This window comes from Augochlora pura, chromosome 8 (genome assembly GCF_028453695.1).
Source record: "Augochlora pura isolate Apur16 chromosome 8, APUR_v2.2.1, whole genome shotgun sequence".
NCBI lineage: Eukaryota > Metazoa > Arthropoda > Insecta > Hymenoptera > Halictidae > Augochlora > Augochlora pura.
The window spans coordinates 7,070,429-7,092,207 of NC_135779.1; the positions used below are offsets into that span (position 1 = coordinate 7,070,429).

At 48.4% G+C, this 21,779-nt stretch overlaps 1 protein-coding gene across 3 annotated transcripts; it reads left to right on the forward strand.

The window, feature by feature from the left end:
* The first annotated feature begins 262 nt into the window (after positions 1-262).
* Positions 263-21,671, forward strand: LOC144474307 (uncharacterized). 3 transcript variants are annotated; one of them, XM_078189028.1, is made up of 3 exons: positions 263-1,588; positions 16,350-16,556; positions 18,219-21,671. In XM_078189028.1, the coding sequence occupies exons 1-3, from the start codon at positions 1,504-1,506 to the stop codon at positions 18,578-18,580; spliced, it is 654 nt and encodes a 217-aa protein (XP_078045154.1). In that variant the 5' UTR covers positions 263-1,503; the 3' UTR covers positions 18,581-21,671. The 3 variants fall into 3 exon arrangements, with proteins under 3 accessions (XP_078045154.1, XP_078045155.1, XP_078045156.1); XM_078189029.1 differs by having other exon boundaries at positions 267-1,588; positions 18,240-21,671; XM_078189030.1 differs by having other exon boundaries at positions 279-1,588; positions 18,243-21,671.
* Positions 21,672-21,779: the final 108 nt, after the last annotated feature.

Genomic DNA, 21,779 nt, shown 5'->3' on the forward strand with positions numbered 1-21,779 from the left:
GGAGGAAAGTCCGCGCCACTTCGATCGGTTCAAGGCGCAATTTTCGAGCACTTTTACTTCGCGGTGACAGATTATTTCTCACAGTATCTAGAGAAACTTTAAATAAACACCTTGCGGGAAAACTAACAGGTTCCTTGCCTCTTTAAAAATTCGTCGAAACTACGGCGCCCGCTTTGCAGAAAACGATCCAACAAATTTCTGTAATTCAAGCATACCTCGCGAATCAAAGTCACGATAACTGCACGTTCGTGCACCTCGTCCCGCAGGATTGATGTTAATTCATGCAGCGACAGAACAATCGGACGTCGCGACACGTGATTGCCGATACGCGGTTCTTTTTTTTTTCCAACGTTTAACGAGCCGCGTATCGCGGTAAATCTTATCGGTAACGCGAACAATGCAATTGAGAAGAAAGCTGGAGCCGACGCGAACGGCACACGGTGGTTGAACGTGACAAAGAACAGTGAAAATAATTGTGAACCTGTTGTGTTGCCCCTTGCAACACAGGCAACCGGTTAACCCGTTCAAACGTTTAACGTCGATTATCACGGAATTCATATTTCTAATTGGAATCCGCGTTGCAAAGTGTGGTCAGATACGCCCTACGTTTTCGAGTCAGTTGCGAAACGTCTTCCCTCCGTGAACGGTTTAATCAACGGAGACCGTTTTCCAACGGAAAACCTGGCTTGGAATCGACTCGCGCGGCGTGGCTCCTTTCCCCGGGATCGTCGGACAATCAGTCGATCCGTCGGGGGATCGTGCATGGATCGGCAATTTGTCCCGCAGCGGGATGCACGTGCGGCATGCACCATGCAACGGAGGCGACGCGGCGCGACGCGGATTGGCGCGGGTCGTCGTTGCGCGTCCCGACGGCCTCGAGTCGCAGACGAGAGTGCTCTCTCGCCGTTGGCGGGAGCGCGAGCGAGAGAACGAGAGGGAGAGAAAGAGAGAGGGAGAGAAGCAGAAGAGAGAAAGAGAGAGAGAGGGAGAAGGAGACAGGTGGAGAGAGAGAAGGAAGGAGGGAGAGAGAGAGGGACAGAGCAGTAGCAGAGGAGAGAGAATCGTCCCGCGACGGGCGGGCTCGATGGTGGGGTGTCAGCCGCGGCTTATCTGGCGACTTTATGTATATTACGATGCCCAAGGCAGGAACACGAGCAGTTCACTGCTGGCTAACTGGTCGGAGAAGTCGGCGAAGCCGAGTCCTGAACCTGGCGGCCCCCCAACGACCCCCTCTCTCGGTTCCATCGAGAGAAACGTGTCCGCGAGTGTGCCCGAGTTCGGTTTACCTGGAGTTGTTCAGTTGCGACCGACACCCAAAGTTACGCACGTGCTCCCAGCGAGCGAGGACAAGCCAGAGAGGATCCATCGGGTGTAGCGGTCCGCGCGGATCTTGCTGGACCCTGTGAAGCGGATCCTGCTGGAAAACCGGACCCACGGAGGCGAACCCCGAGCTGATCCAGTCCGTCCCGTCTGACCCCTTTGGCGAAATCGACGCGATCCAGGATGATCGTCCTCGCGTGGTCCCTCTTCGTGCTGGTGTCGTTGCTCGTCACTAGCAGCCAGGCGTTCCTCGCAGCACCGCTACCAGGTTAGACAATGCGATTATTCTCGCCCTCTTTTGTTCTCGATCGGTTTTTCGTTCACTTTTGCTACGAAACCGACGGATCTCGGTCGCACGCGAAGGTCGGCGCACGCGTTTCGAAATCGGTGTTACGGTTTGACAGGTCTCCGCGATGTTTACGAAATGACAGAAATCGGTATCGAACATTTGGTGTTACGGGTAAAAATCGGCAGACCGAGAACGCTGAAATCGACGGAACGTTTTTTGCTGTTTCAAATCGGTGAACGTCAAAGCTGAACGACGCGTCCTTTCCCCGTGTTTACCGATACTTCGCGTCCCAAAACTCGCACGATTCCGGCACGAGCACGCTACAGAAAATATTACGTTTCTACCGAATCGCCGGATCGTTGGAAAGCAGACGGAAAAATAGTCGTGCGCCGCTGTTTATAAAATCGAAGGTGACCCTGTGAGTTTCGAGAAAACCTATTTACCGCGTGTGTTTATAGATCGGTACCCGTTCAATTATTAATGCCGTAAGTAGCGCGAAATTGCCCACGTGACACAGTTGTGGGAGTGATTGAACCGGACTGCTCTAGAATGTGTCCGGAGCGTGCGGTGGCATGGCGCACGTTGTGTCGATACGAATAGAACGATCCGCGCTTTCCACGATCGACGAGACCGCCTGTCAAAACGAGACCACGCGATTTTCGAGAGACAGTTCGCGACGCACGATTCTCGCGTGCCTCGATCATCGTCTATAGGATTTCATTGGGAATCAAACGAGCCGTGCGATTTAAACGTTGGCCCGATCGGGACACTTTCGCGCTGTCAATCGCGGATCGATGGATCGTCGGCGTGCTTTCACGTGACGGCGCACGCAGCCTCGGTTATTTTCGTTTTACGTTCCCGCGTTTCCTCTCTCTCTCTCTCTCTTCTGTACTCTCGAAGCTTCTGCTAAGATTTCTGCGGGATTGTGGTCGGGTTTGATAAGACGTTTCGACGCCGACACGGCTTTCCAGCAATTAACGGCGCAGAGACTAAGAGAGGACCGTCCGAAACGACGCGATCCAGATTTCAGGATCGGTCCGCCGTGTTCGATGCGTTAACCCGACAGCTTCTTTTCTGCGAGACCGCGAAAGGTCGTAACTCTTTAATTGCCGCGATAAAATGGTCGCCGGCGGCCGCGTTCCAAATATTAAACAGCGGTTCGCGAGCTCCGTGCCTTGCTTCGAACAAAATTTTATGTAACAACGTAAGACGATTCGGGACACTAATTGATATGCGAGAAATGAGATAAAACTTGAACGGCAAACAATTCGCGAGAAAATACAGCTGCCTGACATTACCAATATCTGACATTTTATTTTACGGACGCTGTCTGTTCGATGTAAATTAAAACGCTTGGTACATTGACTGTTTTAACGGTCGCGCAACATTCCCGTTGTCGGAGTAATATCAATTATTTTCGCGCTTAATGAAAAGTAATGACGCGTCCAGCTACGGGGAAGACTATAGGCACACGGAGACGTTCGCGGAAATTGCGATCGGATACGCCGAATAAATTCCGAGATTGATTCGTCATAGATGAGTGGTCGCGAGGTGTAATCGTGACTCGTCCGAAAAAAAATAAAAACCGGCAATTACACTTTGCTCGCCGCGATCCGCGCAATCGCGCGGGATCGTTTAATCGGCGACGAAGCCGCCGCGTGCCGTACCGGAATAATTGAAACGTCGAGTGGCTCGAGGACTTTGTCATTGACCCGTAAAAAAATGTCTGCCGCTCGTACACGCCACTCGAAACGGAAAAAAATCTCGAATATTTAACGCGCGACGACTGTCGGATGGTTTTTTTTTCTCGGTTCTGTTTATTCAGGACGTTTTTACTGGTCGCGTATTAAATTCGATCGATTCTGACCCGTCGACGAAACGATTTTTCTTCGCGGATGAAGTTCGTTGGCGAACGGTAACAATGCGCTTGACCAAGGAAAAAATAACGAAACAAGGGCGAGGTTAAATAAAAGGAGGCGGACGACGTGTCTCTGGCATATGTATGTTAACATAAACAACGGAAAAGTTCCGAGCTGTTCAAGTAAACAGTCTCCCGAACTACCTGGTCGCCCCCGGACACCGAAAATTAATACCCGCCCGGTGTAATTGCAAAACTTCGGCCCGATCCATCCGTTATGTTTCGCAGAATCATGCCAGTCGGCTGCGAAAAGTACAGTGTCTCGGGTGGCAGCTTATAATAGCTTCGTCTTGAACTTCTGCCTCCGTCGCGGATGTTTCAATGACAAAATACGGAATTTCTTATGCAAAAGGCATTAACAATCTGTCGTAGAGAGAGAGAGAGGGAGGGGGTGGGGGGCGATGGGGGGCGGAGTGAAATACGATCGCGCGAGCTAACCGACCGCGGGTTGTTAAATATGTTCGAACGCAAATCAAACAGGAGTCGAAAAAACTTGACCAAAAACCTTTCGACGAACCCCGAGGTTTTCCAGGCAATCGCGTAATAATTAATCATTTCGATTCTGTTGCAAACATCTGCCACCTTGGGAAAAGCAATGCAAATACTGCAAACGTTTCGATGAATTATTGTGCCGAGGAATTGTAGATAATTAGAGTGAGAAAGAGAGAGAGGAGAGAGAATAGATAGCAACATGTTATTAACTTGAGAACTATCAGAATCTCAGATTCTGTAATTTACAATTATCGTGATTGCAATGACTCTTTGTAGACAATTATTGGAATACGTTTGTTCGTTCAGGTGCACACGGTAGAACAATGATTACGTTAACTGTTGCTGTCGGAATGGTCTGTTAAACGAACACGTTTCTTAAATGGACAGTTCGGTTTTCCGATAAACTGTGGACAATATTATGTACTGTAATTAGTAAAAACGAAATCATGTAATTAATGTTTTAAGTAGCAGAACATCTGCGAAGCTCTGATTGATTCGAACAATCGAGATTCAGTGCTTTGTAATCGGAATTAATCTATTTAATTTATAAAGATAATGGGTACCTGGCCATTTTTAGTTCTCAGTGTTATCGAAACACGGCTGAATGATTGACATCGCGATAAGTGTACACAAAAATAAAGGCAAATACCGTAGTTCAGTGCCGCTGCACCGTTTCATCGCCATCATTTTATAATTATTACAAGAGAAATCGATCGAGACAGGCCAGCGAAACTTAGCTAAGCGACTAGCAATAAATCAATATTTTGGAAGTCGTCCTATCACACTTTTGGCAAAATTAACGCCAAATTGTTCTGGCTTGCTACCGCGAATCGGCGCGAAGCTCTCTGGCAAGCGGAGCGCATCGCGGACTTCCCCGTTTTCGAAAATAGCGTAGGGAGACGCGGCGTGTTTGTTTAATAGCGCGATCGGAGCCCCCCTCCCTCTTAAGCGAGGAAAGAGTTCGATCGCGACGGGGCGGATTTGAACTGTTCTCGCGTGCTCTTTCATAAAAGTTCAGACGAAAATAGAGCGGCGCGAAGCGAGACGGATCTCGGGACGCGTTCATTCTGCTCGGTCGCGGCCCCGCCAGTTTTCGCGGATAGATTTAAATTCGGCCGACTAGGCCGGCAGAGTCACACGGATGAACTATGAAATTCCGTTCGAACCGCTGCCGCGTGAGGATTCGCAACAAACGGGTGAAGAAAAGGCAACCGAGTCGAACGGCGGGGTCCGGCGAATTTGGAAACCTCTTCGCGGATTGTTCCCCCTTACCCGCGCGCGGTCGGCTCGCACGCGACGTTATCGGTGTTTTGAAAGAGTTCGCTCCGGCTATTTATGAACGACGTAATCGCGAGCTAATTAAGCAGATTGGCCGGCTCTCCTTTCCCGTCCGGATCGATAAAACGAACCGTGTTGCCCGCGATCCCCCCCGCGTAAATCTTTTGACGATCCCGATCCGAAATAGTCGAGTCGGTCCTCGACCTTTGGCCCCGGGCGCACGGTCGAACATAGAATAGGAAGGCTTCTCTCTGCAACCGCGTCGGGTGATTTAAGGCGATTCCCAGCCGTTGGTCGCGAGGGCCGGCTCCTCTCCACGACTTCTCCTAGATCGTTGGGCGACGTCGCACGGAGATCAAGATGGATTATGGGCCGCGATATTAAGCCGGGCTCCGAGAATAACATCCGGCATGGACGACCAGAATAAATGATTAAAGAGCGGATCGATAAAATATTTCGAGATATTTCGGGTCGAGTTTTATGAGAAATTGATTAGACCCGTTGAATAAACAATGATCGGTGGAAAAATCGATGCGGTTCCACGGCGGTCGTTCTTCACGAAGCAGAAGCTCTTGTAACTGGAAGATGATAGACATTGAAATACCGTAATCGAAGGTCTCGAAGATACATCGAGCTGGATTCTAGCGGATCGCGCGATCGTCTCGGTTCGGACAAGCCCGGAACGGTACAGCTAACTGGACAGAGGCGGTCCCGTTAAAAATCATCATCCCGATCCTAACGCCGCGAACCGAAGTAGTATACTATAAATCCGCGCCGTCCACTGTCCACGTCGCCTTCGATCAAGATTACGTGATTGCGTTCGGTCGCCTCGATTGGCGTCCGCGAGTCCGTGAAAAATACGGTTAATTTGGTCGAATTCGTTCGGCCGCGACGATTGCGATCGGTTACGAGTGTGTACACATGCTGTTCGACGAGTGTTTTCTCATGGTAGATTGAGAAAGGCTGATTAAACTTCGGTCGGAGCCTCTTTTGTTCCTTGTTCCGGAGCCAATCGAGTTCTCCGATCGTGCCCACACGAGATCGGGCTACCCGATCTACCGCGAGATCTCTCCCGATCGGCCGCGCCGCACGGAGATACCGTAGCAGACGGTTATCTCTTCGATCGACTCGTTGCTACGCGCACTTCACGTCGACATAATCTCTCGAGAACATGAAAGCCTATAAAAGACAATGTGCGAAGTTCTTTATTCCATTGCGTCACGACACTCACCAAAATGAAGCGACAATTTTTCCCTAATCGCCTAATCTCGTCAGCAATCTCGAAACTGTTGAAGAAAACTATGCTCGCATTGTGCGGCAAAATTACTCGTTCTTTTCACGAACAAACTGGAACGATTTCTTTGCCGATTGCAGGTGTATTTTTCTTTTTATAGCTACGTGAAAAATACCAGGTTAAATCTTTGCACTCGAAGGCATTCATTTTGAGCATTAAAACAGCTTCGAGCGCAAAGAGTTAAATTCTTGCTGAGATGTTCCATAATTTTACTGAAACTATGAGGCTCGTTCTGTTAAAATTGGAGCCTGTTTATCGGTCGAACAGCTCGTCTCTGAGACAAACGCGAACTCCTCGGGCAGCGAAGATGGCGGCCGTCCGAGCGGCAACAAAGTAGTACACCTTATTCCTTGCCGAGGAAACACGGGTTACCAGGACAAGCCGATAATAATCTGCGGCATCGTAACAGCTCGGGAACTTCGATATTTATTGTTTCTGTTCGAGCGTCGTGCAAACGGCTACGCGCATTTAGGTTAGGCATGCACATGCAGGCGGTTTTCTGCGGCGAGGGTGGCATCGCATGCTGTGCCGGTTGCGCACAGGCGAGTCGACGAGGAGAGAGAGAGAGAGAGAGAGAGAGGCCTCCATCGGTGGTAAAAAAAAAAGAAGAAAAGGGCCACTGGCAGGCTGCCAATAGGGCTGACAGAAAACGACAGGCTCGTTAACGGATAACCGGCGACAATTAAGGCAAACGAATCGATCGCGTCCCGGGGTATTTAACTTCGGTCAAGCCGAAGTGGCGCGGGTGTAATTAACGGGCGAAATCAAATTCATTGCGCCCTCGCCCCGTTTCTGCCGGCCGCCCTCTCTCGCGCTCCTTTCTCCTTTTTACGTCCTTTTATCCGGGCGCTCCTTTCTACCCGCCTCCGAGCTTTTTCTTTTCGCCAACCGAGAGCACCGTCGTCCGGAATACGTTGAACCCTGCGAAATTCGCGCTATCCGCCGCGGTTTCTCCTGTAAGAGGGACACACCTTGTAAGGTGTCCTTGGAATCGTCGAAACACTCGAGCAAAACGATTCGTTATATGTACCTCCTAATTAGTTTCGCGTCGATTAGTCCGATAACGATTGAATCGACGCGCAGATATCGGTGAAATTTCCTCGATTTTTCTCCGGCCGTGTTTCGCCACCAATTTCAATCGTTTCGAACGGCAGGCGCGGTCCCGTCAATTAAAACTGCGCCGAACGATAATCGCGACGATACCGGTCCCCGTCATCGATCATGCAAACTGACGCATAACGTCTCTGTATACGTTATCTCCTGGGTAAAAAAAAAGAAGAAAACGAGGAGAAACCGAGGAAACTGGGATACAATGTGTGCGATCGCGGACGTGTCCTTTCTTCGCCGACAGACGCCTGCCCCCAATTACCGGAGTTTATTCAATTGTTGCAGAAACGCGCGGGGTATCTTCGTCGCCGGGAGACGCCTCTCTCGGCGAATTTCATCCGTGGCCTCGTTGATTTTTATCCGATCTCTCAAGGACCAAACCGAACGATATGCGGAATCAGTTTTTTTTTTAATGTCGCCAACGAGGCGGGAATAATTTCGTTAATTGTTGCCCGACGAATCGTCGCCTCGAAAGGCCAGCGGGATTATTTTTCGTGCGGAATCGTCGGCCCAAGGACGTAGCGGGCCCGTTACGTCATTCGCACGGAAACGGAGACAGGAATCTCGACGACCGACGAATTTGCATAGCTTTACACGCGATTTCGATCGGCGTTCCCATAGACTTTTATCCGTCTCGATCTCTTTTTTTTTCTTCCCGCGCTTGCTCGGATCGATGTCTACGCGCGTTTCCCGGTAGAATCGTCGGCGCGCCGTGTTCCGCTGATTCAGAGACAGCTGCAACAGCTGGACGAAGTCGCGAGACGCGTCGGAATCGTTCGCCGCGGATGCATTTGCGCCGCGAAACTCGCCGGCGAGCCTCCGCCGCGTTCCAGGTAGGCACGGCGAGAGAAAAGCGAATGAGATGCTAGAACGACGTTTCTATCTTTGGTAGCGACGCCCGTGCGATTTCGAAGCGTATCGCGATATAATTACGAAAAGTGGGGGACCGTCGATGCTCCGAACGTGGAAACGCCGTTCGAAACCGGCTTTGTAATAATTCAGATGGAACAACCCGTCGCGCGATCAACGGGGACGCGTTATTTCGACGTATCGAGCGTTCCAAGAGCAACGTACGGCTCAAGTGCATTTTGTAATTATAGAAATGGATCCGGCCAATCAGCCTATGTATATTAATGAGACGATTAATCGTCGCCGCGTTTGTCGCGGCCACGCCGACGAAACAGAAGACGAGCGGATCCGGGCGATTGCTGTTCCGTCGAACGCGTTGCTCCACGATTTTCCGACGTCTCTGCGGCGGATGTTATTCGTGGCTCGACCCGTAGAAAAAAAATCACCGAGTTATTTTACTTTGTTAACCGGCCAATTAAGACGGCCGACGGGCCGCATCCGCGCAAACATCGGCGCCCATTTGTTTCGATCAATAGAGCAGATTCTGCTTTCGATGCAACAATTTGTAGCGAACGGAAGGCCGCGCTCTAGCCTCCGCCGCTCGGAGGAGCCGAAACTTTTGTTCGCCCATTTCTCTGTTGAACTATCCGAAATATGGATTCCCATGAACACCGCTATAAATATACCAGGAGTCGATAGAGCCGATTCCGCTGTCGACGCAACAATTTATAGCGAACGGATAGCTGCATCTTCCGATCGCCTCGGATAAACCGAAATTTCTGCGCGTATAGTTCTCTATGAAAAATCCAAAACCCCATGAATACTTATAGTGTCTCATAATCGCGAACGCATAATGAAACAACGCGCTTTCCTGGTACAGGATTCGCCTGCGATTATTCAAAAGCGATTGCCATTTGTGTTTCTGGCACCGTCTCTCACTCTCCCTCCCTCTCTTTCTCCCTCTTTTGGTGTTTCTCGTTCCCCTGTTATCCGCCTTTAAATCACCAGATTTAATTGGTGTCCCAGTTCGGGAACGGGTCCGCGCGTTATCCTAATCCGTTTGCTAAATTTCTACTCGACCGGTTCAGTAACCCGGCCGAGACGGTCTCTCTCCGACTTTCCATGGCGGATGCATGAACCGTATGGACGGTTTATATTCTGCATGGGGGCCGCTTATGGTCGCGCGAAGGGGCCCAGGGAACCGTTACCATCCTGGACACCCGGTTATGTTCGCGCGACCGTAGGAGAGACCCGCTTCTGCAAAAATTGCCCGGCGAATACTAAGTTGGCCCCCTCTGGCTAGTCATCGTCTAGCTATTTTTCGCCGGGTTTGTAGATTCAGGGAACGTCTGCTCTTAGCATTCTACTCGAACGAATGTCCTAACTGGAACGGGACCGACTGTATTATTAACGAATTTAACTTAATAACATTCCGACACGTATTTTCGGACGATTCATTTTGTTGCGGCGTAAACGATTTTTCTAGTTCGCATAAAAATGAACTTTTTAACTCGGTAGCTTCGTGTTCCACAATTCTGCAATCAAATTGTTCTAACTCTGTCACGAATAATAGATTCGTGGACAAGGTTTTTCCTGTTGTCTCTACGTCGTGTCATTCTACCAGGTAAAGTAGAACAATTACCTTCGAGCGAGTAAAACGATTCGTGAAAGAGGTAGTTTAATAGAACATTCGAACAATGAAGATCAGCAGCGAAACAAACGTTGATAACGACCGCGTCGTGGTTCGTATTCTTGAGCCGCCTGATTTTTCATTGAACAAGCCGTACAAGAAAACTTCGGACATTGATATGCAAACCCGGTGGTTGTACAATAGGCTGGCGAGCTGGCAATAGGAAAATTATTATTGCACAATAGGCGTTATGCCGCGGCGCGCGGCTCGATACCGTCCTATGCGGTGAATCGAACCAGTCGAGAATCTCCACCCGACACGCTTGACTTTGAAACGGAAGCCCTCCTTCTTCTTCTTCCTCCGCATCCTCCACCTCCTCCCCTTCCTCCTCTTCTACCTCCTCTTCCTCCTTCACCTCTTTCCCTTCTTCGTCTTCTTCTTCTTCTTCTTGCACCGTACACCGTCGACCGAACCAGAGGAGACACTCGTCTATATTCTCGTGTCCACGGCTCGAACAATGGCCGGCACACTCTCGAGCCAGGTAACAATACTTCCGATAATAATACACGACGATCGTGAAAGTTGGGCCGCGGCCAAGTTCTTCGCGGGCTGAACTCTCTCAAGCCCCGAAGAACAAAAGAGTTTGTTCGAAGGTCTCCGACGCGGTCGTCGCGTTGCGTCGCCCGAGCGAAGCCCGCGATAGTCGATACACCCGCCTCTCTCTCTCTCTCTCTCTCTCTCTCTCTCTCTCTCTCTCTCCCTCCGGTTGCTCGGGGGCGAGCAACTTTTGAATTACCTGTACAATTTTTCCATCGAACGAACGGGAGGTGTATGTAGCCCGTCGCTGAAATAAAGTGTAATATACACCATCAATCTTCTTGTCTCCTCGGAGTCAACGTTATTTTCATTCCGCCGAGGTTTCCCTTGCATCCCTCTGTTTCACGCACTCGGGGAATCACATAAATCAATAGAGGCCACATTTGTCGACGACTTGGACGCGATGCGAGATATCTCAATATTTGCCTGGCTTATTTATTTCATTTACGGGAAGGGCGATCCGTTAGTACCTGAAGAGAGAGAGAGAGAGAGAGAGAGAGAGAGAGAGTCATGCAGCTAATATTTTTTCTTCTTTCAATCTTTTATGTTTTTTATCCTTTTGTCAAAAGAATCTAATATCTCATTCGATGATTATAAACTTAATTCGCATTAACTACTGTCCTAATCTTCCTTCCGCTTTCGAGAGAATCTAGGCCCATAAAGGATAATGTAGGTTCATAGTCCCGCTTATAAATTGGCATGGGTCGCCGGCACACTAAACAGAACAATGTATGCAGCGATTTCCCTAGAACTGCTATATAAATAACCAACATTGTGCCAAAGTGGCTAAATTGTGCAATGGTGTTCTAAAATTGTTCTGGCTAGTGTAATATGAAACAGTTTTAGCTTACTAGTTCCTTTAAAACAGCTCAATACACTATAGATAATACCGAGGGACTTGTAGCTACGAGCTGTTATGTCTTTATATTGTTCCGCGCACGTAAATTCGAAGAAGAAAACGATCCCGAGATCCCGTATCGAATTAACAATGTTTGATATGGATCCATTGATAGTATAATTAGAATCGTAACCGTGTATTATGCAATTGAATGGTACAAACGTTAATCAAGTGTAAGCGAAAACGTGTTGCTATTAAAAAATAATCTTGGGACCCTATAGAACAATCTCAGATTTACAAAGCCATGAGCGCAACTAATTTATATTTAAGTTTTTATTTTAATTTATATTTAATTTAATTTGATTTAAGTATAAAGAGTCGAGAAGCTGTTTAACGAGTTTCCCCATAGAAAAGTTATTCCAATTTCGGTGATCGTACGAGAAAGAAATCATAGGGTCTTGGACTGTTAGCCAGGCTTTCCTGTAATCAAAACGATTTCGAAGGTCACTGTTAATCAGCGGATTCGCGGCACTCGCGTGCCATGACGATCAGCTGTCTGCCCATCGCTCACCGGACAGTACGAGATAGTGGCCGGTCAACGGTGTCGGCGACACCCCGCGTGCCACGCATTGTCCGAAATTACAACATCGATTACCAGCGAAAAAGCGGCGTCGGCCCGATTACGTAACACGCAACAGATGACCGGGCAGTTTAAAACCGGGGCAATGGAAGACCCATCGAGCGTAATTGCTTCGGTTACAAGCTGCCCCGCCGGTCCTCTCTCGTATCATTCACGGCCCGCACGCGCGAGATTTTAATCGGATCCCACCGCTGTACGCGACGGCTCCCCCGGAGGCTGCTCTCTCGTTGGCCGTTTGCCGAGAGTTTTGTTACAGGACCGCCTTATATTTACGTAAGAAAGCATAGTCATGCCTCTATAATACCCTAAAAATATATGTACTCGCCCCCGATGGGATCCGCTGACAATTACTCTATCTTCACCGATATGTTTCGGTTCCGTTGGCTCGCGTCGATTTTTTAATAGACCGGATCTGCCGCGAATTCGGCACGGAGATCCGGAGGCCCCTGACCGATATATTCGTCACTCCTGCGATCGTCGAAAACACGTTATCTTCGATCCGGGAACCGATAAACGAAGCGGGATCGTATCGCGTCCCCTCGATACATCGGTATTATCGTCTCCCGCTGTGTTCGAAAACGATTAATCGCGTTATCGCGGTACCCTCTCCGAACTCGAGCACCGATTTCGTATTGTTCTGGTTTCTTCGACGAGCATTTCACACCGTCGATCTTCCATTACGGAATGCCTCGATCCTTTCCCTAACTTCGCGTAAACAGGAAATCGTTTGCATCGCGTCTCGGACAATAAACACGATCGTCGATTCGCTCATCGTCGCCGCTTCATTAGATAAAGACGACGACGCGGCGAGCCGCGGATGCGTTTCGTGTGTGTCGCGCGTCGTCCGGGAATAGCAATGGAAAACAATTTTTCAAGGGAACCCGCGCAGGATCGCGATTAGTCAACGAATTGGTTGCGCAACGAGTCGCGAGATCGCGAGAAACGGAGGTTCGATCGCGGCATATAGGAATCTTCATCGGGGACAATTAACGCGGCGGGTGAACGCATGCAAAACACTTCGCGAACCATGCGTTATTATACGTCTCTGTTGCTTCCTCTTGTCGGACGAATTACGTAAGAGATCGGTCCTCCGTGCGAGAACGGCTTTGCGTAACGATCACGGTAACGATCGCGTGAACGTCGCGAGGAAGTAAACAGGGGAGGACGACGGACCGATCGTGGAAAACATCTTAGATCGTTGGCTACGTAGATCTTTATTTTCGAACGAAACTCGTTTCAAGCAAAACTGAGATTTCTCGAAGAACACGAGGAAAACTGGAATACTCGAATCGCGGCCATTTCTTTTTGAGCGCGCTGTACCAGGGCCTCGCGTTACCGCGCGTCAGTTTGCTCGCGTGCTCATTGAATCGGGACAACGCGAAGAGTTTGATCAGCCCGTTAAGAACGCATTTAATATTTCCCGGGCGGAAAGGTAGGCGGAGGTGGAGAGAAAAAAAAGCAGAGGAGAACTTTTGAAAATAAGTACCCGGCGTAGTCGCGGAGCCCGCGCCGCTATCTATTTCCCGGGCACGGCGGAACGAGAAGACTTTTAAGCACACTTCCCCCCGTTTGGTTGTTGCGCGAACTTTCGGAACGCGGAATAACTTTATCAAGGAGAGATAGAGGCCGGGTAATACAGCGGGCCGACCCCGGCATTTCTTTAACAAGTGCGAAACAAATGCATTAAGAAGTAGGTTATTCCCGTAGGGAAATCACGGCGATAGTAAAATACGGCGTCGTTACGCCGCATAAATAATTCCGGCCGAACCCCGCGCATGGTTGCGGCATACCGCGTTCCGATCGAATTCGAAGAGATCCTAAAACCGTTGTTTGAAAGTTGCGCGCGTATCGCTCGGGGAAATTATACTGGCGATAAAGATCGCGTCGTTATCGTTCTTATTATTTCGATAATGAGACACGTCCTGTACCGCGAACGGCACTCGATGCGTACGAATTTCGTTTCTTACCTACGAGCATTAGCCGTGCCACGAGACAAATTGCTCGTTACCATCTACTCGACTCCCGCGACCCCGCATCTCGTCGAGGAGGAACCGGGTCCTTAGGCAGAGTCCGCCCCGATGTTTACTCTACAATTAACGAGTAAGGACTTCGTTGGAATTACACGACAATCGATCGCGATAAAGATCCGAGCATTGAATTCAACCGGTCCGTAATCGAACCCCGGCTAAAATTAATCAGCGATCCGATCGACTCCAATAAGCTGTTTCTGTATATTTTTTTTTCGTCGCGGATTAATTCGTTATCGTCGGTGGTTCCGGTAGAAAATTAAATAAAACGTCAAGGTGACGAGCGACAAAAGCGACGATTAAACACCCAAGAGCGAGCTGGAAAAAACGCTGGAAGTCGACGCAGAATTTTGACTAGCGCACCGTGGCTTGTATCGTTTTATAGGATGAGTCGGGCTACGAAATCGAGGACGGCCAATTTGAATCTAAGATATCGAGGAATATCGCTGGTCCTCGCCCAATTTGTCGTTCCCCGTAATATCTGCAATCTAAAATGTAATCGTATTCCCGGAGGCCGTCCCGTGATTAAGATACCTCGAAACACGCGAGCGGAGAAGCTCTACCGTTTTCGTTCCGCGGTTCCGCAAAAATGAACGCGATGTTTGGAGTGGCGCGGCGTTACCCAATTTTAGGGAAGAGGATCGTTTCCGGCGCGCGGCGTCGCGTTCCATTACAATTGCGATCGAAACGACAGTTCAAAGAGGACTCTACGTTCCACGTTCTGCTCCGTCAGCTGTCCTTGTTCCGCTCGATTTGCCTCGGAATCGTTTCACATTGTTCGGGCGCGTTGTTCTATTTTCAACAATTTCAGCGTCCGCCTCGGGACAGTCTTCGTTATAAAAACGTTCGAACCGGTAGACTTAACTCTTTAAAAAAAGGAAAAGCTCTCTCGTTCCCGCGACGACACGGTGTACGTTCCTTCGATCACGTGCTCGTCTGTTCCTCCGGGAGGATCGCGGCCGCTTTCGGGGCGGATTGAATATGGAAAAATCCTGCGGCGACTTCGCCGGACGGTATCGACGTTGGCACAATGAAAGTTACATAAGCCCCGCCTTAGTCCATCACGAAAAATCGAATCGATTCTATTTTTATTGGCCTGCATACGCTAAGGAACACCGGGTGTCCTGCGCAACGGCGAAACTGCGGCCGAAGATTTTCCGGCGATTTTCCAAGCGACGGTAACTGCTCGACGAAAAATTAGTTCCGAACATTGCACGACGTTGTACGGTATCGCCAACCTGGTCGAATTCCGCAGCGATCGATCGTTCGGCGGCGACGATTATAGTCGCGGCGCACAGGATTCGAAGACCGTCGACGGCTTTCAATGTTGCACGCGAAGCGATGCAATTGTAGAATTGCTAGAAAATGTTGCGCGCGGCAAACAGGCTAAGCATGTAAATAGACAGCGAACAGCGAACACGTGACGAGAAGAGAGAGAAAGATGGGTGAAGCTCAAGCTGTCACGGTGTTTGCGTATCACGAGATAAAGACGGCGAACTCGTTGGAAAATTAGGGTGAAACCGGCGCCGTTCAGACAGTCGGATCCCGTGAACGATATATTGCCGGCAAACAACCGGTGACTCTTTTTTACGTCTCGATATCGACCAATCGCTGTCTAAATCATACCCTAGGACAATTCTTTAAAATCTTCGCGCGCTATTATTAATTAATCGGATCTTATAACTCGCGGCATTCCAACGATTCCACACACGTAGACGCGCGAGCACACCGTGAAATTTTAACGTTTCGTTATCTCGTTGCCAAATCTCCGAGGTTAATCCTTCGCTCCTTCGAGATAACGGGTTTTGATGAATTTATACGTTTTTTTTTTCCTGAAAACGGGCCGGCTTAGACAATAAATCTCTGTTGTTTTTGTCGGAAACCCGGGAATCTCGTAAATCCACTCTCGCGCGGGCTTAGAAAGCGCAGACTATCGTTTGCTCGGTCCCCTCGACCGGTGTCGAACAACGCTGTTCCGTCCGTCCCGAGTTTGAGAACCGTTTTCGGATTTTCGTCGATGAATGCGTGCGTTGTTTATTGATCGGGTCTGGTTTGTTCTGGATTTTGCAGTTCACGGTGTGTCGAGCTACGACGTGACAGGCGCCCAGAAACGTTTGGAGAGCAACGAAATGATACAGAAAAATGAGAACGGCGACCGTCGAGGCGAGTCGACGACCGATTATCGGTCCGAGGACGAGAAGACCGTTTATGTCATCGAATTCGAGTCGGAGTCCGGCGAGAAGGAGGAGCAGAGCAAAGGAAAGGACGGACCTGCCGGTAAGAAAACCGTTCATTAATTCTCAGCCATCATCATCCGTGCATCAACAACCGGAGCCATTGAAAACAAGCTGAGAACGTTCGTTTCGGCGGTAAAATAATTGACTCGGGATCCAAGTAGATTTTGGCTACTTGGTTGTTGATGCAAGAATTAAAGCGAATCGTGTGATCTGTTTGTGTTCGAGTTTGTTCCTCGCGTTTCGTCGGTTTCTGTTTGGAATCGCTTTGGAATTTTATAGGTGACAATCGTGGTATAAATTATAGGACACCCGTGTCACACGCGCAAGTTCATCTACAGAGTGTCTCCGAAAATAAACGTCGAATCATTTGAAGTCACTCTCGTTGCTAAAAATATCGCGAACGGTGTTGATAACGCTGCTATATTTCTTCAACAATTTTAATCAGGAACAGTTGATTTATTTGTCGGTATTACGGGGTTCCACAGATTAATCCGGAACAATGACAGCCAATTGCAGAAATCGTTTTCGATTAAATTGTAATGCAATTTAATGCACGAGCCATGCAACTTTCGATGAATTGTTACTAGAGGTTGTTTCGCGAAGGAGGAAACATACTTCCTAATGCAATTACCGAGAACAGATGATCCTCCAATAATCCTCCAATCATATTAAACATTATGCAACCATTACCATATCCTTCATACGGCGCGATTCTAAAGCGGAAACACGGGAACAAGGGCGGTTCTGCAATAAACGAAAGAAAGCCGTCGTTTAAAGTGCACTCGTGCACGCTCGAATTTATCGATGGTATCGGTCACGTGACGTCGAGAACCATTCACGTATCGTTGTAACGAAGAAGAGCATCTTCCGCCGAGACGGTTGCTTTATTGCTTCGTTATTTATAGTTTCGGAGCCCGGTTGGTTAACTCTCGTTGAGCTCATTAACGGGATCCGTTGTTCGATCACACATCGGCGATGCTTAATTTACATAAGAGCGCACGTACGGCTTACTTCACGATTGAGCTAAATGAATTCCAGGATTGATTCGGCGCGAATCGCGGGGGAATTTATGACCGGGTCTAATGAAACACGTCATCCGTAGTCGACTTCTCTCGCACGGGGACAACAATTCAAATTTATTGTTCGGAGCCAATCTCGCTGTGCCAGAGATCAGGAACAATACATTTACTTCGCGTGCCACCGGCTCGAATCGAGACGATTCCTTCTTTAACAATCGTTGAAATTATGGAAACATTTTCTCGAGAAATTTCCGAGTAGACTTTTACAATAAGGCAAACGGTGTAATAAAAGAAGAAAACCTGCGAGGTCTGCCATATCTGCTGATTGCATCCGACATTCGATAATTCTAATTATTCGAAAACACGCGCAATTACGTACACTCTTATGCAAGAACAGAACGAAGAACAAACCCGACAACAGACTCGGTCACGATTGCACGAGGCGACCGTTTAATTGCATATTGAAGGCTGAGTTTTCTAAGAAGTTTAATCCTTTCGCTACCGAACCATCAATCGTAGATAAACGTCCAGTTTAGAAATAGAAGACCGATTAGATACGATTGCGGTAGAATGCCGGACGCGCGGTCAATTGCAACTATGAATCTATTTGCCTGTCTAAGAGTAGCGAAAGGATCAGAGACCCATTGTCCTCGACTTTATTAACGCGACCTTATCCTTCATAGGCAGGTTTCTGTTTGTTTCAGTAGACGGGGACGATCAGAACCCGCTGGACCCGTGGTCGATCGTCTGGTACATCGGCTCGTTCGGCGGCCTGGTGGCGTTCTTCCTGATCGTCAGCTGCTCGGAATGGTGTTGCCGTCGCGGCGGTCGTCCGTTGACGGTGCCGTACGCCCAGCGTGCGGAGGTGATGAACGGCAGCCAGGTGGTCACGGAGACACCGCCGCCCCCGTATCACCTGTTCGCGCCGCCGCCGTACGATTCCGTTAATTACGGGGAGATCGTCGACAAGGCATCCGGCGAGAAGCTGGACATCTACGTGATCTCGGTGCCGATCCACAGGCCGGTCGTCCAGGTGCCGGCCTAGGAGCGTCCCCGAAGACATCCTCGTCGATCGACGAGGACTCGGACGAATCGCTGCCACGAAACACGACACGGACAGTGTCGCGGCATCTGACAATCGTTCACTGATCCGCGGGTGAATGGTTACGAATGATAGGGAGCAACTGATGATGGATCCCGAACAACCAGGTACCCTGGAACTGGGATGACTCGAAGATGGACCTATTTCTTTGACAATCGTCTCTCGTCTCTCTTTCTCGATCCGCCGTGATGAACGATCATGTCGCGCTGCTTATAACGGATCGGAGAGGAACGCGGGACGAGCAACGTGTTTTAAACACAGAGGCCCACCTCTGTGTTCAGAACTTGACCGATTTTTAGCGGAGTCAACGAGAGAATGATCGGTGTTCTTGATAAATCGATCGAGCAGCGTTGTTTCATTGCCCGGAGGACCAACCCACCACTCGTAGAAAGACTCTCGAAGATTTGGAAACGGCGCGGAGGTGTTAGAGAGGAATTATCGCTCTGTTCAGAGAGTAGAAGAGTTGTAGAGCCTAGAAATGATTTAGAGCGACTTTCTGAGGAGGTCGGCCCGCAAGCCGGGGTATTCTGGAACGGATGTTATCCTGAAACGGATTCAAGATTCAAAGGTCTCAACTGTAGACGTTTCTCGTTTTCCAAAAGGAAACCGTGTAGAAACCGCTCATACAATATTCCCTCGTTGTTGTTATTGGCCGAGGAATTCCGATGGGCAGACACGAACGCTTCATCTAACGGAAGTTCTCGTTTACGAAATTTCGAGTGCAGCATACGCAGCTAAATTAGACACAAGAAACGCTGTTTTATTTAGCCGATAGGTAACGCGTTAATCGCGGGACTACAAGCGAGATGTGGTGGTTTTATCTAGAGTGTACCGAGCCTGAGCTATCGTTCGACAAATAGGACGAGCTTTTAACGGGCTTAGAGGAGCCGCGGAAGAGTCGGTGTATCCTCTCGACTCTACCACGTTGTCGTCGCATCAACACGGATGGTCGAGAGGGACCAGCCACGTTTTATGCGTAGAAGCCATGGGATTTCTTTTTCTAACGAGTTACTCGTCCTATCACTGCCCTGCCATGCGAATTATGAACATATTACGCCATACTCTCGTGCATTCTTCTCTAGCCTTTAATTTTATCGAAAGTGAGAAAGCAACGCACAACGTGTTGAGCCTCGAAACACAGAGATATATATATATCATTTCGAGGATCGCGATACCGAATTTCTACGAGCCGCGCTGGTTGCAGAGATCAATATACGTTCAAGCATATCGTTAACCGTTGGATCATAGCTCGATGTGACAGGGTCGGTGCGACCCGTCCTAGATACCGTGCCCACGCGTGAATTTACATTTTTATAGATTCGTTTTTAACCCTTGCCCGGCTGTGCCGGCAGACCAATGACCGGATCGGTCGTGGCACGCGTTGGATATATTATTTATCATGCAAAACGAACAGACGGAATATAAAACAATAGGAGAACTCGATGAAGATGCTTTTTGTTGTTGATTATCGGAGCGACGGGTCTCCAAAAGACCCATTGTTGCGCAAGGGTTGAAACCAGTCGCAAAGACGAGCACCGCATTTCGTAATTTGTCTCATTCGCGCGTACACGCGGACACGTGCGCGCGAACTTCAAATTAAATCGTCGATATTGCCGGCCGCCATTAACCTCAATCACGGTTGTATCAAGTCCAGCAATTGCGAGCAACTATGCTCCGAGCGAAAACGAAGGAAATTCAGCTAAAAGAGATCGCGAGAATCAGGACTGGGACGCCAACGCGTGTAAAACGATTCGATAGAAAATGTCTTGTAACGTAAAATGTCGCACGTGTCGCAAGCACGTAGAGATCCACGGTCTTTTTATTACCACAATCCACATTAGCATATTTCTGTTCGTTTGTACGTTATCCTACTTCTGACGACATAAACCGCGCGCGGTAACACGATGTTTTTCTATAAAATGTTCGGTATCTCTCATTCCGGGCACATAAGTGAATAATGAGCTCGTTTATTTGCTGTGCGACTGTTTGGATTAATTAAACAGACGAGCGACAAGATTATTTAAACATGCGCCGTACGATCTACGAGCGGAAAATAACTTGCGCGCGCGGAGTGAATCAGAATCGAACGATCGAATCGATGGATCCTTTTTCTCGGTGACCAACGAAGCAATTTATTTTCGCGCGTGGATTCCACGGAAATAGCGTTTGAAAATTCGAAGATTACCCCCCACTTGATGCGCGCGCATGCAACGCGAGTTTCAACAAAACCCGACGCGGGATTTTTAAACGCGATCATTTTCGGAGACGAAAAATACGAACGAAAAAAAATTGGTTCCTCGTTTCTTGTATTTTATAGGATAAAATCCTCGTGTAAAGGATAGCCTCGGATTGAATCGTAAATTCTGAGACACTCTGTATTTTCTGTCAGGTACAGGATTCGCAAGCTGGAATTTGCGAATAGATACGATCGACAACTTTTATTCTTAAACCCGAGACACGCATCGCTGTTCGATTTTACTTGTGTAGATATATTCCAAATATTTTGCGAAACGACAAAATTTATTCGACAACCGCAATGAAAAATGTGTGCGTGAGAAATGCTCGAGACAAGTTTGTGTATTATATTATCGCGAACGAAGGAATCTGCGAATCTAGTTTTAGTTATATTATTGCATTGATCTCCACCATTTAGATTTAACAGATGGATTAGTGTTCAATTATAAAGAGCGCAACGGAGAGGAACAAATGAATTTTTGCGTGCGTGTGAGAATAAATTGAGCGTTGAATGATAGCGAAGATTTACCGTAAGATTAAGAACAACGTCAATTATTGCGTATAATGATTCTTGTTATCGTCATTATTTGTCACTAGCGAAGTTATTGTCATCGAATTGCGATCGTGATCGTGATCCCGGCGATAAATTGGGAACGCGTCACGATATGAATTCACTCTCATTAAGACTTTTGCAAAGTCGAAGCGTCATCGCTATTTATTTTTTATACTTTTATACATACCGTTTATACGTGTTCGAATCGTCTCTACGTTACCAATAAAATTTCTTTTCTCACAAAAACGTTTTGTTGTTTTACTTTTAACGAAACAGCCGGCACTTAACCTCGATTATATCCAATTAATTTCAAGGATAATCGAGTAATTAATATTTACCTCGATTCTTATGGGC